Source organism: Neoarius graeffei, chromosome 21 (assembly GCF_027579695.1).
Source record: "Neoarius graeffei isolate fNeoGra1 chromosome 21, fNeoGra1.pri, whole genome shotgun sequence".
Taxonomy (NCBI): Eukaryota; Metazoa; Chordata; class Actinopteri; order Siluriformes; family Ariidae; genus Neoarius; species Neoarius graeffei.
The window spans coordinates 22,496,669-22,510,352 of record NC_083589.1 but is presented as its reverse complement, the minus strand read 5'-3'; the positions used below and the strand labels follow the sequence as shown (position 1 = coordinate 22,510,352).

General features: G+C 40.9%; 1 protein-coding gene across 7 annotated transcripts in view; it reads left to right on the top strand.

Moving 5' to 3' along the window:
* Positions 1-13,684, top strand: part of tmem63a (transmembrane protein 63A) — a 178,794-nt gene that overhangs the window by 106,133 nt on the left and 58,977 nt on the right. For all 7 annotated transcript variants that reach the window (XM_060902816.1, XM_060902817.1, XM_060902818.1 and 4 more), the window contains 3 exons: positions 1,447-1,610; positions 4,018-4,097; positions 13,584-13,659. In XM_060902816.1, the coding sequence (XP_060758799.1) occupies positions 1,455-1,610; positions 4,018-4,097; positions 13,584-13,659 (312 nt within the window). In that variant the 5' untranslated portion in view covers positions 1,447-1,454. The remainder of the gene's footprint in view (positions 1-1,446; positions 1,611-4,017; positions 4,098-13,583; positions 13,660-13,684) is intronic.

Here is a 13,684-nt window from a genome sequence, read left to right as displayed (position 1 = left end):
TTTGTTTATAACCATGTTACATTAATTTTTGTTTGTTTGTTTTCTTTGGTTTTCATGGTGTTCGGTGTATGGTGTTTGATTTTTCAGTGTTCAATGCTATACTCATGTTCAAGAGGAATAAAACACACACCTGTCAGAGATTCTCTGCTGCTGTTCTTAATGCCAAGGGCTGCTACAGTGTTAGTAAATAATCCTATGTTATCTTTTTAAAAAAAAAAAGCAAATTAAAAATAAGCGCTGGATTAAAAACCCATCTATCTTCTGTAAATAAAGATACAAATTTCGTTGCCTGGTGGGCAAGTGTTTGAGAGACGTTGCCTTGCATTTACAATCGGGTTCCCTGTGGTGGTACACATGTCTTTCATATGGATATTATACAGTTGCAAAAGCCATCAAAAATCAGGTCGATGTGTTCTTTTAAGTATGGAGCTTTGGTCTCTGCGCTTAGCATGTGGGGAGTTTCGCTATTGTTGTTGTTGTTGTTGTTGTTGTTATTACAGTGTTGTGCAAAAGTATTCATCCTCTTGGTGTTTACCCTGTTTTGTCACATTTCAAGCTTGAAATAAAATGGACTTTTGGGGGGTTAGCACCATTTTGATTTACACAACATGCCTACCACTTGAAAGGTGCAAAAAAATTTTTTATTTATTGTGACACAAACAATAATTAAGATGGCCCCCCCCCCCCCCAGAAATTTGGAGTGTGCATAGGTATTCATCCCCCAAAGTCAATATTTTGTAGAGCCACCTTTTGCTGCAATTACAGCTGCAAGTCTCTTGGGGTATGTCTCTATTAGCTTAGCACATCTAGCCACTGGGATTGTTGCCCATTCCCCAAGCCAACACTGCTCCAACTCCTTCAAGTTAGATGGGTTGTGTTGGTGTACAGCAATCTTCAAGTTGTGCCACAGATTCTTGATTGGAGTGAGGTCTGGGCTTTGACTATGCCATTCCAAGACATGTTTAAATGTTTCCCTTTAAACCACTCCAGTGTAGCTTTAGCAGTATGTTTAGGGCCATTGTCCTGCTAAAATGTGAACCTTCGTCCCAGTCTCAAACCTCTAGCCAACTCAAACCAGGTTTTCCTCCAGAATTGCCCTGTATTTAGCGCCATTCATCTTTCCTTCAGTCCTGACCAGCTTTCCTGTCCCTGCAGATGAAAAACATCCTCACAGCATGATTCTGCCACCACCATGCTTCATTGGCATGCTGAGGGTAATGGGAAGTGTTGGGTTTGTGCCACACATGGTGTTTCTGCCACATGCTGTTGGGCAAACTCTAAATGTGCCCCCCGTAATGCGACAAAATAGGATAAAAACCAAGGGGGATGAATACTTTTACAAGACATTTTTTTTTATTATTATTATACACTTTTTTTTTTTCCATACCATGTTATGCAATATCATGTTATGCTAGCCTAATTCTAAAGCATCATTCTTCTTTTCAGTTGTGCATATGGCTTCACCGTGGTGGAAGCGTTTCACCTTGCTGGTGGAAAATAGCACTATGCACTCAAACAGTTGCTTCAGTGCCACCCAGAACACGGTGCTGATGGACGTGAGCTTTGGTGGAGTGCCTCTCGTTTTGCTGCTCGACTTCATCGTCTTCATAGTGAGTTTCTAGCATTTGTATTGAAAGTTTGCAGGAGAAAGGGAATGAGGCGGATTAAAAAGACAGCTGTCTATGAGGGACAGGTTTTATTTTAAAGCATGTTGTTTCCTTTTAGTCCAGGGGTGTCAGACACAAGTCTTGTAGAGCTAGCATTTATATAACTTTATGCCACATTCAGAACAAATTCACAGTGTAATGGTTTCCATTTTACAGATTCCACATCTTTTCATATGAAAAACGTCCCAAAGTCTGTGTCAAACAGATTCCTTTGTGATATAACCATAACAGGCCTGTACTGAAAGTATTTCATGTTTTTGCTTTGCTTATGTTTACCAGTTCCATACCATGTTTTGTAAAGTGTCCTCCAGAATTATTGGCAGCCTTTGGAAAATTGAACAGAAATGACTATATGAAAAGAACACTACAGACACTAATTCAAAATGCTCATTCAAATAAAAGGTGAGAATATTTACCAGAGTTCTAACAAAAAACTCCTACCTTTTAAAGTAAAGTTCCCTGGGGTATAAATGTGATTTTGCACCCATGTAAAGTCTCTTGGTCATCCATCACCATGGAAAATACCAAAGAACTTTCACAGCCAGAGGAGTAATGAAAAGTGCAGTAAAGAAAACTGACCCAGTACTGTATACATAAGCATACTGTCTTCCCGCTCAATCAGGAGGATAATGGGGAAATGAAAGAGTAGTCTGGAGATCATAGTTTAAGAGTGACAAAGTTGATTCTTAGGGTTTGAATGTTTCAAAATCAATGGTTGGACACCACCTCCAGCACAATAAAACAAAATTCCAAAAAATAATCCATTCCTGAGGACAGTCTATAAAATGCATTGTCTGAACTTCACCGTATGGCAGCATTCTCCCTGGGTTCTGAAAAATATTCTCCTCTTTTTTTCCTTGAAAAATCATGTCGAAGAAGTATTCTTCACTTTTTAAAAAATTTTTTCTTCACTTAGTCTGTTTTTTTTTTTTTTTCTTAGTTACCAACATATCAAAGTGGACTTAATACAGGTTTACACCAACCAAACTGGAACAATTCAAATATTTGTACAGCTAGGCCTTTCCATGACATAAAAATTTGGGCTCCACTCCAGCCTCTAATAAAAGAGACTTGATTTTGGGCACGATGTGTACCATCAAGCTAAAATAAACCTCTTTAGTTTGAGCTTACTTAAGGTTATTTTAGCGTGGAATTGTTCAAAAGAGGTATTAGATCTCCCTTTAGCCTTTACTTAAACAGAAAATATGATTTACAGTTGAACAGAGTCAAGAAGAATCTTGGAACAACCAACTGTGAAGGAATTCGAATTTCCAGTTGATTTACGAACTGAACACAGAATGGCTGCGTTTTTCATCATATGTTTGTCATAGGGACTCAGCACACTATGCTGTCCGAAACATAGCTCCCTTCTCCCTTCAATTGCTTGCCGGCTGACAGCACTTTCACTTTGCCCCCCCCCCCCCCCCCCCCCCCCCGGACCCCTGTATTACTGACATTGTCCGATGTGCTCAGGGATGGTCGGGACTCTGAGTGTGCCTTCCCCGTGGCTATTTCAGCTCTTAAATCATCTTCAGTGCTTGAAGATGCTCACCCAAAAAACTTCATCAGCTTAGACTGCTCCATTGTTTGGTTCATGCAGAGATAATTACCACACCAGGCTGATTAAGATGTGTTGTGATTGGTCAAAAGTTTGGTGCTCGTTTGGTCATTATGTGTAGTCAATTTTTATTGGTCACAAGCATGTGCTCATTGTTTACATGCTGCCTTCCCGCCATCTCTTAACTGCAGTTGGATTTCAGCAAACGGAGGGATTTGTGGAGGGATTTCTATAAAACATAACTTATGATAAAGATGGCAAATACATTCGTCATTGTGACGACTGCTAGTAATTTTCTCTTAATCACTGATGTATTATGTTCGTCAATGACGAGCACCAGCGGGAACCCTGGTGTGGTATTGGAAGTACAACTTGAATCATGTGTTGTGGTTAAACGAGACCAAACAGTTTAACCGTGAACAGCATCTGCATGTTTGATTGTGAATTCCATTAAATAGTTTATTGAAGCCAAATCTGATGGCCTAAATGGCCAAGTCTGTGAACTTGAACCTGTGGCCTGAATTGAAGAAAACAGCCCATTTAAACATACAGTTGATGTTGTAACAATGTCTTGGTCAGGAACTTGTCAGACTGCCATACATTTTCAGAGTTTATGGCCACTATACACAAGGATTGTGTATTTAAGAGTTTGTGTATTTAAGTGATTGTGTATTCAAGGGTTGTGTGTTTAAGAGTCCAAGGACATTATTATTATTATTGTTATTATTATTGTTATTATTATTGAAATTAGAGAGGTTTTGTCTGATGGCTCTAAAATCTGCATTCCTACAGGTGTTGCTGCTGGTCTTCAGTTGTATCAGGAAGAAACTCTGGGATTATGGAAGACTGGCACTAGTAGCAGAAGCTGAAGGGTGTGTAATAATACTGTGTAAATACCATGGCTTTATACAGTGCCACAAAAAGTATTTGCCCTTCCCTGATTTATTCTATTTTTGCATTTTTTTCATAGTTTATTGTTTCAGATCTTCAAACATTTACTGTAAGACTAAGACAACCTGAGTAAATATAAAATACAGTTTTTTTACATTATTGCTTAATTTATTAAAAGAAAAAGGTTATCCAGCACCAGTTGGCCCTGTGTGATAAAGCAATTACGCCCTTGGCTATTTAATTAGCTAATTAACCAAGCATATTTGATAATTGGGTTAAATTAGACTAGACAGACCCAGGCTTGGTTACTGCCAGTCCTGTTGAATCTAACCATCACTTAAATAGAATGCTTCCAGCAATGAGAAATAGGCTAAATGGTCTCAACAAGCGGCACATAAATGAAATTCCAGAAGAAATAAGGAAGAAGGTTATTGGATTATATCAGTCTGGAAAGGTTTACCAAGCCATTTCTAATACTCTTGGACTCCAGCAATCCATCCAACTAAGAGCCATTATCTCAAAATGGAGAAAACTTGGAACAGTGTATCTTCCCAGAAATGGCCAGCCTTCTAAAATTCCTCCAAGAGTGCATTGAGGACTCCTCCAGGAAGTCATAAAGAACCCAGATGAACATCAAAGGAACTGCAGACCTTGATCACCTCAGTTCTTGATACCACCGTTAGAACATGACTGGGCAAAAAATGGTATCAGTGGGAGATTTGCTACTGCTAACCAAGAGGCTCCTCTCACATTTCAGAAAAGAAAAGAAACCACCTTGATGACCCCAAAGCCTTTTAGGATAATGTTCTGTGGTCTAATGAGTTGAAAGTGGAATGTTTCTGAAGATGCAAGTCTCATTACATCTGGTGTAAATCTTACTCAGTATTCCACAATAGGAGCATTAGACCAACATGGTGGTGGTAATGTGATGGTGTGGGGATATTTTGCTAGTTCAGGGCATGGGTAACTTGCCATAATTAATGCAAACATGAATTCTGCTCGGCGGCACAGTGGTGTAGTGGTTAGCGCTGTCGCCTCACAGCAAGAAGGTCCGGGTTTGAGCCCCGTGGCCGGCAAGGGCCTTTTTGTGCGAAGTTTGCATGTTCTCCCTGTGTCCGTGTGGGTTTCCTCTGGGTGCTCCGGTTTCCCCCACAGTCCAAAGACATGCAGGTTAGGTTAACTGGTGACTCTAAATTGACCGTAGGTGTGAGTGTGAATGGTTGTCTGTGTCTATGTGTCAGCCCTGTGATGACCTGGTGACTTGTCCAGGGTGTACCCCGCCTCTCGCCCGTAGTCAGCTGGGATAGGCTCTAGCTTGCCTGCGACCCTGTGGAACAGGATAAAGCAGCTAGAGATAATGAGATGAGATGAATTCTGCTCTCTACCAGAAAAACCTGAAGAAGAATATCAGTCTAGGATCTGAAACTCAGGCACAAGTTATGTAGCAAGACAATGATCCAGAACACAAAAGCAAGTCCACCTCTAAATGGTTCAAAGGTAGCTAAATTGCGGCCTAGTCAAAGTCCTGACTTTGAACCCCATTGTTTTTCTGTGGTAGGGCCTTTAAAGGGTGGTTCACGCTTGAAGGCCCTCTAATGTGGCTCAATTAAAGTAATTCTGAAAAGAGGACTGGGCCAAAATTCCTCCACACTGATCTGGAAGTCTGATTTCCAGTTATCAGAAGCTTTTGGATGCAGTAGTTGCTACTAAAGTTGGCATATCCAGTTATTAAAGGTCCCATGGCATGAAATTTTCACTTTCTGAGGTTTTTTAACGTTAAAATGAGTTCCTCTGACCTTCTTAAGTCACCCCAGTGGCTAGAAATGTCATAATGTGTAAACCAAACTATGCCCACCCTTTGTCAACATTTGAGAATGGTGCGTCAAAATGGCGCGTTGGTAGGCTCTTCCCTTTACTACGTCAGCAAGGGAGATGATCCCCACGCCCCCCCCCCCCCCCCCCGGATTCCCATCAACTGTATGGATTGCCTGCCCAGCTCAAAAGTTGCCACCATAGATACGTCACTTCAATTTTGTAGTGAGGAGACCATAGAGGACACAACAACATGGCACCACCTAAGCAAGCGAAACATGGAAATTGCGCTGTACATGGATGTGACAACACAGAAAGGAGTCTGTTTTTACTGCCGACGGGAGAGGCCCTGAAGACGCAGTGGCTTAATTTTATTTACTCCAATAATACGCCGTCGAGTCTACCTAAGACGGTGTATGTTTGTCGGAAGCATTTTCCTGATGAATGTTTCCACAACTTGGGACAGTACAGGGCAGGTTTTGCACATCAACTGTCACTGAAGCCTGGGTCCGTACCAAGCATCCCTGCCGCATCAGCCACAAACACTGAACAAGTAAGTGTATAACTGTTAAGTCATTTTGCCGTGTTTTAAAATCGGTGCGTTAGCCTTGCAATGGCTACATTAGCTGTGCAGCTAACCGCTTCCTGCAGTTAGCTAGGTACTCTGCGCTACAAAACCAAAAAGCATGCAGCATGCTCTGTTAAACTGAGTTTAGTCTGGAAATTGACTGTAACTTATGAGCTTATGTTTGACTATTGCTCCGCAATGCATGTCTTCTGTTGGATAAGCGATATGTTGCTGTAGTTGCTGCTTCTATCCTCTTTGGTTATGGAGTGTATGTTCAAGCCTAGGGTATTATACGTTCGTAAACTACCACTCCGAACACTCTCACTCATGCCCACAGCTTGGTCAAGCCCCTCCCCCCATGGCCTGCCCCCACCCTGTACCCTTCCCTGCCTCCATGCTTCTCATTAGCAAAACGACGCACTGGGAAAAGGGCTGAAATGGGGCTTTCTTCCAGGAGGCTATATCTACGTGCCGAGGGTTCATTTCGAGAAAGGCTGCAGATATAACATCCGGAAGCCTCCACGAGCCTGTTTAAAGCATCAACAAACCACCATGCCATGGGTCCTTTAAGTTTTGGGGAGCAGTTACTTTTTCACATGGATGATATTGGTGTTGTATAACCATTTTCCTTTTACAAATGAAATGATTCTTGATGGTATGGGTTTCCTCATGTTCCTGTCTTATGTTACATTGTATGAGGATCTGAAGCAGTTTAGTATGACAAATATACAAAAATACGGCACTATGGTGAGAATGGACATTTGCTGAGTTTGGTAATTTAGTTACTGAGATCTTTTAAAGAGCTGATTGACACACATTTACAGTATAAATCTACTACACTGGCTAGTTTTAAAAGTCTTGGTGTAGTACAGTTGCGGTCAGAGGTTTACATATACTCATAGTGGACATGAATTTCATGGCAATATTGGGCTTTCAGTGATTTTCTTTGAGCTGTTCTTTTGCTGAATTTTTTTTTCCTGGGATTGAACAACGTGCATCTTTAAAGGAAAAAAGGAAAAACTTGGTGCACAAGTTTGAATGTATTTTGTGTTTTCTGAAATCAATACAGGGTCAAAAGTATACATACAGCACACTTAGTATTTGGTTAACTGTCCCTGAGCAAGTTTCATCTTCAACAGACACTTTTGGTAGCCATCAACAAGCTTCTGGCAGAATTCTCATTGGATATTTGACTGTTCCTCTTGACAGAATTGGTCGAGTTCAGTTAAATTTGCTTGTTTCCTGGCATGGTCCAGATTTTTATCCCCCGTTGGCCAAAAGGCCCAGAGGGGGGATTAAGTCATGACGATGTCCGTCCATCAGTCCGTCCTGGGAAGGGTACTCACTTTCTGAAATTAACTCCTCTCACAATTTTTGGAGGAATTTCATGGAACTTGACAGGATTCTTTTGTTGTATGTCGGTAATATGTATATTGCAATTTCATTAAATTCAGTCGCATTTTATCAGAGTTATGGCATAGTTGCCAGCGGGGGATATTGTGCTCTCAGAGCATTCTTGTTAAGTAGGGATGCACCAATACACTGGGCAAATATCGGTATCGGCCGATATTCCCCTTTTTGACTACCATTGGCCTATTGGTTAATAAGATTGAATTCGCCAGTGTCCATCGCCAATGTTCTGGTTATTTGCGGTTGGACGATCAGACTCGGACAGTAGTTCAACAGTAGCAACATACAACCCCAATTCCAAAAAAATTGGGACGCTGTGTAAACTGTACATAAAAACAGAATGTGAAGATTTGTAAATCATGGAAACTCTATATTTCATTGAAAATAGTACAAGAACAACATATCAAATGTTGAAACTGAGATTTTATTGGTTTTGAAAAATATGTGCTCATTTTGAATTTGATGTCAGCAACATGTTTCAGAAAAGCTGGGACAGGGGCAACAGATGACTGAAAAAGTTGTGTAATGCTAAAAAAAAAACTAATTTGGTTAATTGGCAACAGGTCAGTAACATGATTAGGTATAAATAGAACATCCCAGAGAGGCGGAGTCTCTCAGAAGTAAAGACGGGGAGGGGTTCACCACTCTGTGTGAAGGACTGTATGGGCAAACAGTGCAACAATTCAAGAATAACGTTCCTCAATGTAAAATTACAAAGAATTTGGGGATCACATCATCTATGGTCCATAATATCATTAAAGGATTCAGAGAATCTGGAGAAATCTCTGTATGCAAGAGACAAGGCTGAAAATTGACATTGGATGCCTGTGATCTTCAGGCCCTCAGGCAAAACTGCATTAAAAGCAGACACGTGTCTGTAGTGAAAATCACTGTATGGGCTCAGGAACACTACAGAAAACCATCGTCTGTGAAAGCAGTTCATTACTGCGTCCACAAATGCAAGTTAAAACCAGATATAAACAATATCCAGAAACACCGGTGCCTTCTCTGGGCCTGAGCTCTTTTACGATGGACTGAGGCGAAGTGGAAAATTGTCCCGAGGTCTGACAAATCAAAAGTAGAAATTCTTTTTAGAAATCATGGACACCACATCTTCCACGCTAAAGAGGAGAGGGACCATCTAGCTTATCAGTGCACAGTTCAAAATCCAGCATCTGTGATGGTATGAGGGTGCATTAGTGCACATGACATGGGGAGCTTGTACATCTGGGAAGGCATCATTAATGCTGAACGATATATACACGTTTCAGAGCAATATGCTGCCATCCAGACACAATCTTTTTCAGGGAAGGCCTTTCTTCTTTCAGCAAGACAATGCCAAACCGCTTTCTGCACATATTAAAACTGCATGGCTCCATAGTAAAAGAATTTGGGTGCTAAACTGGCCTGCCTGCCGTCCAGACCTGTCTCCCATTTAAAACATTTGGTGTATTATGAAGTGCAAAATAAGACAAAGGAGACCCTGAACTGTTGAGCAACTGAAATTGTACATCAGGCAAGAATGGGACAACATTTCTCTTTCAAAACTACAGCAATTGGTCTCCTCAGTTCCCAAACGTTTTCCGGGTGTTGTTAAAAGTAGATGTGATCCAACACAGTGGTAAATATGCCCCTGTCCCAACTTTTTTGAAATGTGTTGCTGACATCAAATTCAAAATGAGCATATATATATTTCAAAAAACAATGAAATTTCTCAGTTTCAACATGTGAAATATTGTCTTTGTACTGTGTTCAATGAAAAATAGGGTTTCCATGTTTTGCAGATTATCGCATTCTGACTTTATCTACAGTTTACACGGCATCCCAACTTTTTTGGAATTGGGGTTGTACACAGACAGAACTGGGTGCTCGTGGCACAAGGCAAAAAGTGCCGAGCGCACCTGTGACTTGTTTTCAAAGTGAGCGAAAAATGTTGGCTGTGTGGGAGTATTTAATTGTCTTGGAGACAGAGCTGCAATATGCAGTTTGTAAGACATGTTTGAGTGACATTTCAAGAGGAGGTATTACATCTAAGAATTTTAACTCGTCAAATCTCATCAACCATCTGAAAAACAGACATGAGGGAGAATACAACAATTACCTAAAAGTGGATAAAAAACAGAGAGATGAACTGGACAGGAAGAGGGAACAAACCACCACCAGCAGGACTCAGTCCTTGATGAGCACAGAATTTGTGAAGGGGAGGAAAAATTTCCCCCAGATAGTGCCAAAGCTAAAGATATTACTAAAAAGGTGATGGAATTCATCACATTAGATGACCAGCCTTTCTCTGTAGTGGAGGACAAGGGATTTAGAGGCCTGATGGAGTATATGGAGCCCCACTGCCCAGTCACTGCCATTTTGCTGACATCTATCTCCCTGAAATGTACAATGCTGTGGCCACACATGTTCATGAACTACTGGCTTGCGACATCCCTGCCATCAGTTTTACAACTGATATTTGGAGTTCGGATGTTAGCCCAGTGAGCACGCTTAGCCTCACGGCACAGTGGATTGACAAGTATTTTAAACTGATAAAAGTGGTGCTACACTCCTGGGAGTTCATGGGCTCCCACTCTGCACCTGTTATCTCAGAGCTATTTGAGAAAATGCTAGAAACGTGGAAAATAGACAAATCTAAAGTGCATGCTGCTGTGAGAGATAATGCCAGAAATATGGCAAAAGCTATGATGGACAGAGGTCTGACTAGTTTTGGCTGCATGGCTCACACCCTGCAGCTGGCTGTCCAGGATGGTGTTAGGAGCTAGTGCAGTATCTTGGATGTTGTAGCGATAAGCTGAAAGATAGTTGGTCACGTTAAACACTCACCCCCTGCTCACTCCCGCCTGCAGGCAGTGCAGATCCAGTTGGAGATAAAACAAACAAACAAAAAAGCTACAGCAAGATGTGGCCACTCATTGGAATAGTACATTCTACATGATGCAGAGCCTTCTCGAACAAAAGCATGCACTTGCTACATATGCTGCAGACTATGACCTCCCCGCAACCCTTACTGCACACCAGTGGGAATTAGTTGAAAACTTTATCACTCTTCTCTCCCCGTTTGAACAACTGACAAGAGAAGTCAGCTCATCGAAGTTATCGACTGCTGACGTGATCCCCTTGGTGAGAGCCCTGAGATGTGTTTCAAGCAAGGAGACCGATACCGACCATGGTGTGAAAACAACAATCACGTTATTGTAGGCTGTAAACAAGCGATTCAATCCCATTTTCTTCATTGCAACCTCACTGGACCCCAGATATAAGGACCGCTACCTTGATGATGATGATAAACAACGTGCACGAGTAACGCTTGTTGCACAACTTTATGGATCGGCCTGCTGCCGGTGTTGGAGATGGTAGCAAGAGCAAGAGGGCGCACACAGACAGGGCATAGTCCACTCTGCATGGTTATGTTTGAGGAGATTCTGGAGGAAATCGGGCCAGAAGTGCTAAGGATGAAGGCATTACAGCAAGTGGATGCTTACTTTGTAGAGCCTCCCATTCCCAGAAATGGTGTACTCTGATATTAGAGAAACAGTCACCTGCATTTTCCAGCACTGGCACAAATGGCACACAAATACCTGAGTGCTACATAGACCAGTACGGACAGTGAGCGGCTGTTCAGCTCTGCGTCTCACATTTTGGATGAAAAGAGGAACAGACTGAGCTGCAACAAGGCAGAGATTCTTATCTTTGGAAAGAAAAATGTGCATCTCACTAAGAAATGGACTGAGGTAATTGACTGATTTTCTTTCCTCTTTTTTTCAATTATGGGACAATTTTTCAGCCTACTTTGTGCTTAATAGACACAAACATTTGTATTCTGTATGAAAAACACAAAATGTAAAAGAGCCCTATTTATTTGACTTATTACTATTTTTAAATTATATTTTATTTTTCTTTTCTAGTCTAGTTGTGTAGAGTTTGCATGTTCTCCCCATGTCTGTGTGGATTTCCTCCGGGTGCTCCGGTTTCCTCCCACAGTCCAAAGACGTGGATTAGGTCGATTGGCTACTCTAAATTGCCCATAGGTGTGTATGTGTACCCGCCACCAGATGAGGGTTTGGGTCCCTCTGGTGTGCTATAATCACACAAGAGAATTCAGGGAAGCTAGTTGATAGTTTCCTGGATTGCCAAACCTCAACTTTGAGGATGGCAACAGACACACAGTCACACTTACATTTATATTTTATTCATGTTTCACCAAAAGGATGTTTTTGTTGGGCTGTAGAAGTACAGAAAATTCTTAAGTAGGCAACTGTATTAACAGGCTAAAGGGATTTTGAAGTAGTTTTTCAAAAGAATTTCTTGTTCAGCAAGGTTATTAAATATTGTTTTCATGAATTTGTACAACTGAGTACGTCCTCATTCTAAGATCGTGTAATGATGGGCTGAAATGCTTTCAAACAATTCCGTGATTTAAAATGTTTTTTTTTAAAAGAATAATTTTTGTTTTCCTGTGGAATAAATAACAAAACATAATAACATCTTCAAAAAAACAACAATCTCTATAGATCGGTTATCAGCCAAATTCTTATTTTAAAAATCGGTATTGGTATCGGCTGAGAATTTCACAATTGGTGCATCCCTATTTTTAAGCATAGTTCATATATTTTCAATAGGGTTGAAGTCAGGACTTTGGGAAGGCCATTCCAAATGCTTAATGTTATCCTGCTTTATCCATTCCACAACCAGCTTTGATGTGTGTTCGGGGTGATTGTCCTGTTGGAACATCCAATTGTGTCCAAGTTTCAACCATCTAGCTGATGGTTTGAAGTTATGCTGAAGAATTCTGAGGTAGTCCTCCATTATTCCATATGCTTTAACAGTTGCTTATCAGTTGGTACAGCATTCTTGAGGTTGAATGCCTTACCTTTACTCCTCCAAACATGCATTCTGGTCATTGCGGCCAAACAACTCAGGCTTTAACCATATAACTTTCCTCAAGATGACCTTTTCTTTGTCCATGTTGTCAGCAGCAAACTTGAATCAAGCTTGAAGGTATCAGTTTTGGAGTAGGGCCTTCTTTCTTGGACAGCAGCTTCTCCGTCCATTGCGATGTAAAACTTGTTCACTCCAGTTCATGGCAAGCTTGTGCCTTGGTGGTGTCTGGGTTGTTCCTGACCATTCAAATTTTCTTTTAGCTGATGGTGACTGTTTGGGTCTTCTTCCAGACCTTGGTGAAGTGGCTACGCCTCCCAAGAACCTGTCAAAAACAAATCCTTTTCATGTTTGCACAGAGAAGCTACCAGCTGTAGTCAATCATGATCACTAACAAGTTATTTGGCCTTGTCAAGTTGAGACATTTTGGAACTTTCAGCACCACTGAATTAATAATCTAGGTGGATGTTTGTATATTTCTGATGCTGTGTTGATTTCAAATAAAATAAAACTTGTGTGCCAAATTATTTTGTGTGTGTGTTTTTTAAATGTATTATTAATGATGTATGCTGTACAATCATTCTACCACAGAAAACGAATGGTTCAAAGAAATTGCTGAAAGCCCAATATTGCCATGTCATTTCTGACCATGTGAATAAATACGGTATATAAAATATATACAATGTGTTGAAAGTTATGTCATCATTGAGAACTAAATAAGGTTGAATGGTGCATATAATTAGCTTTTATGCTACTTCAAATAAATCAAAGTAATGACCCTTGGCAATTGCAGGTTTAATGAGATTTCTAGACGTCGTTATGGTAGGATGACATCATTCATGTCCATTGAAGAGCGTGAGCATGAGCGGGTGAGTTTGAGTGTCCTCTATCTGT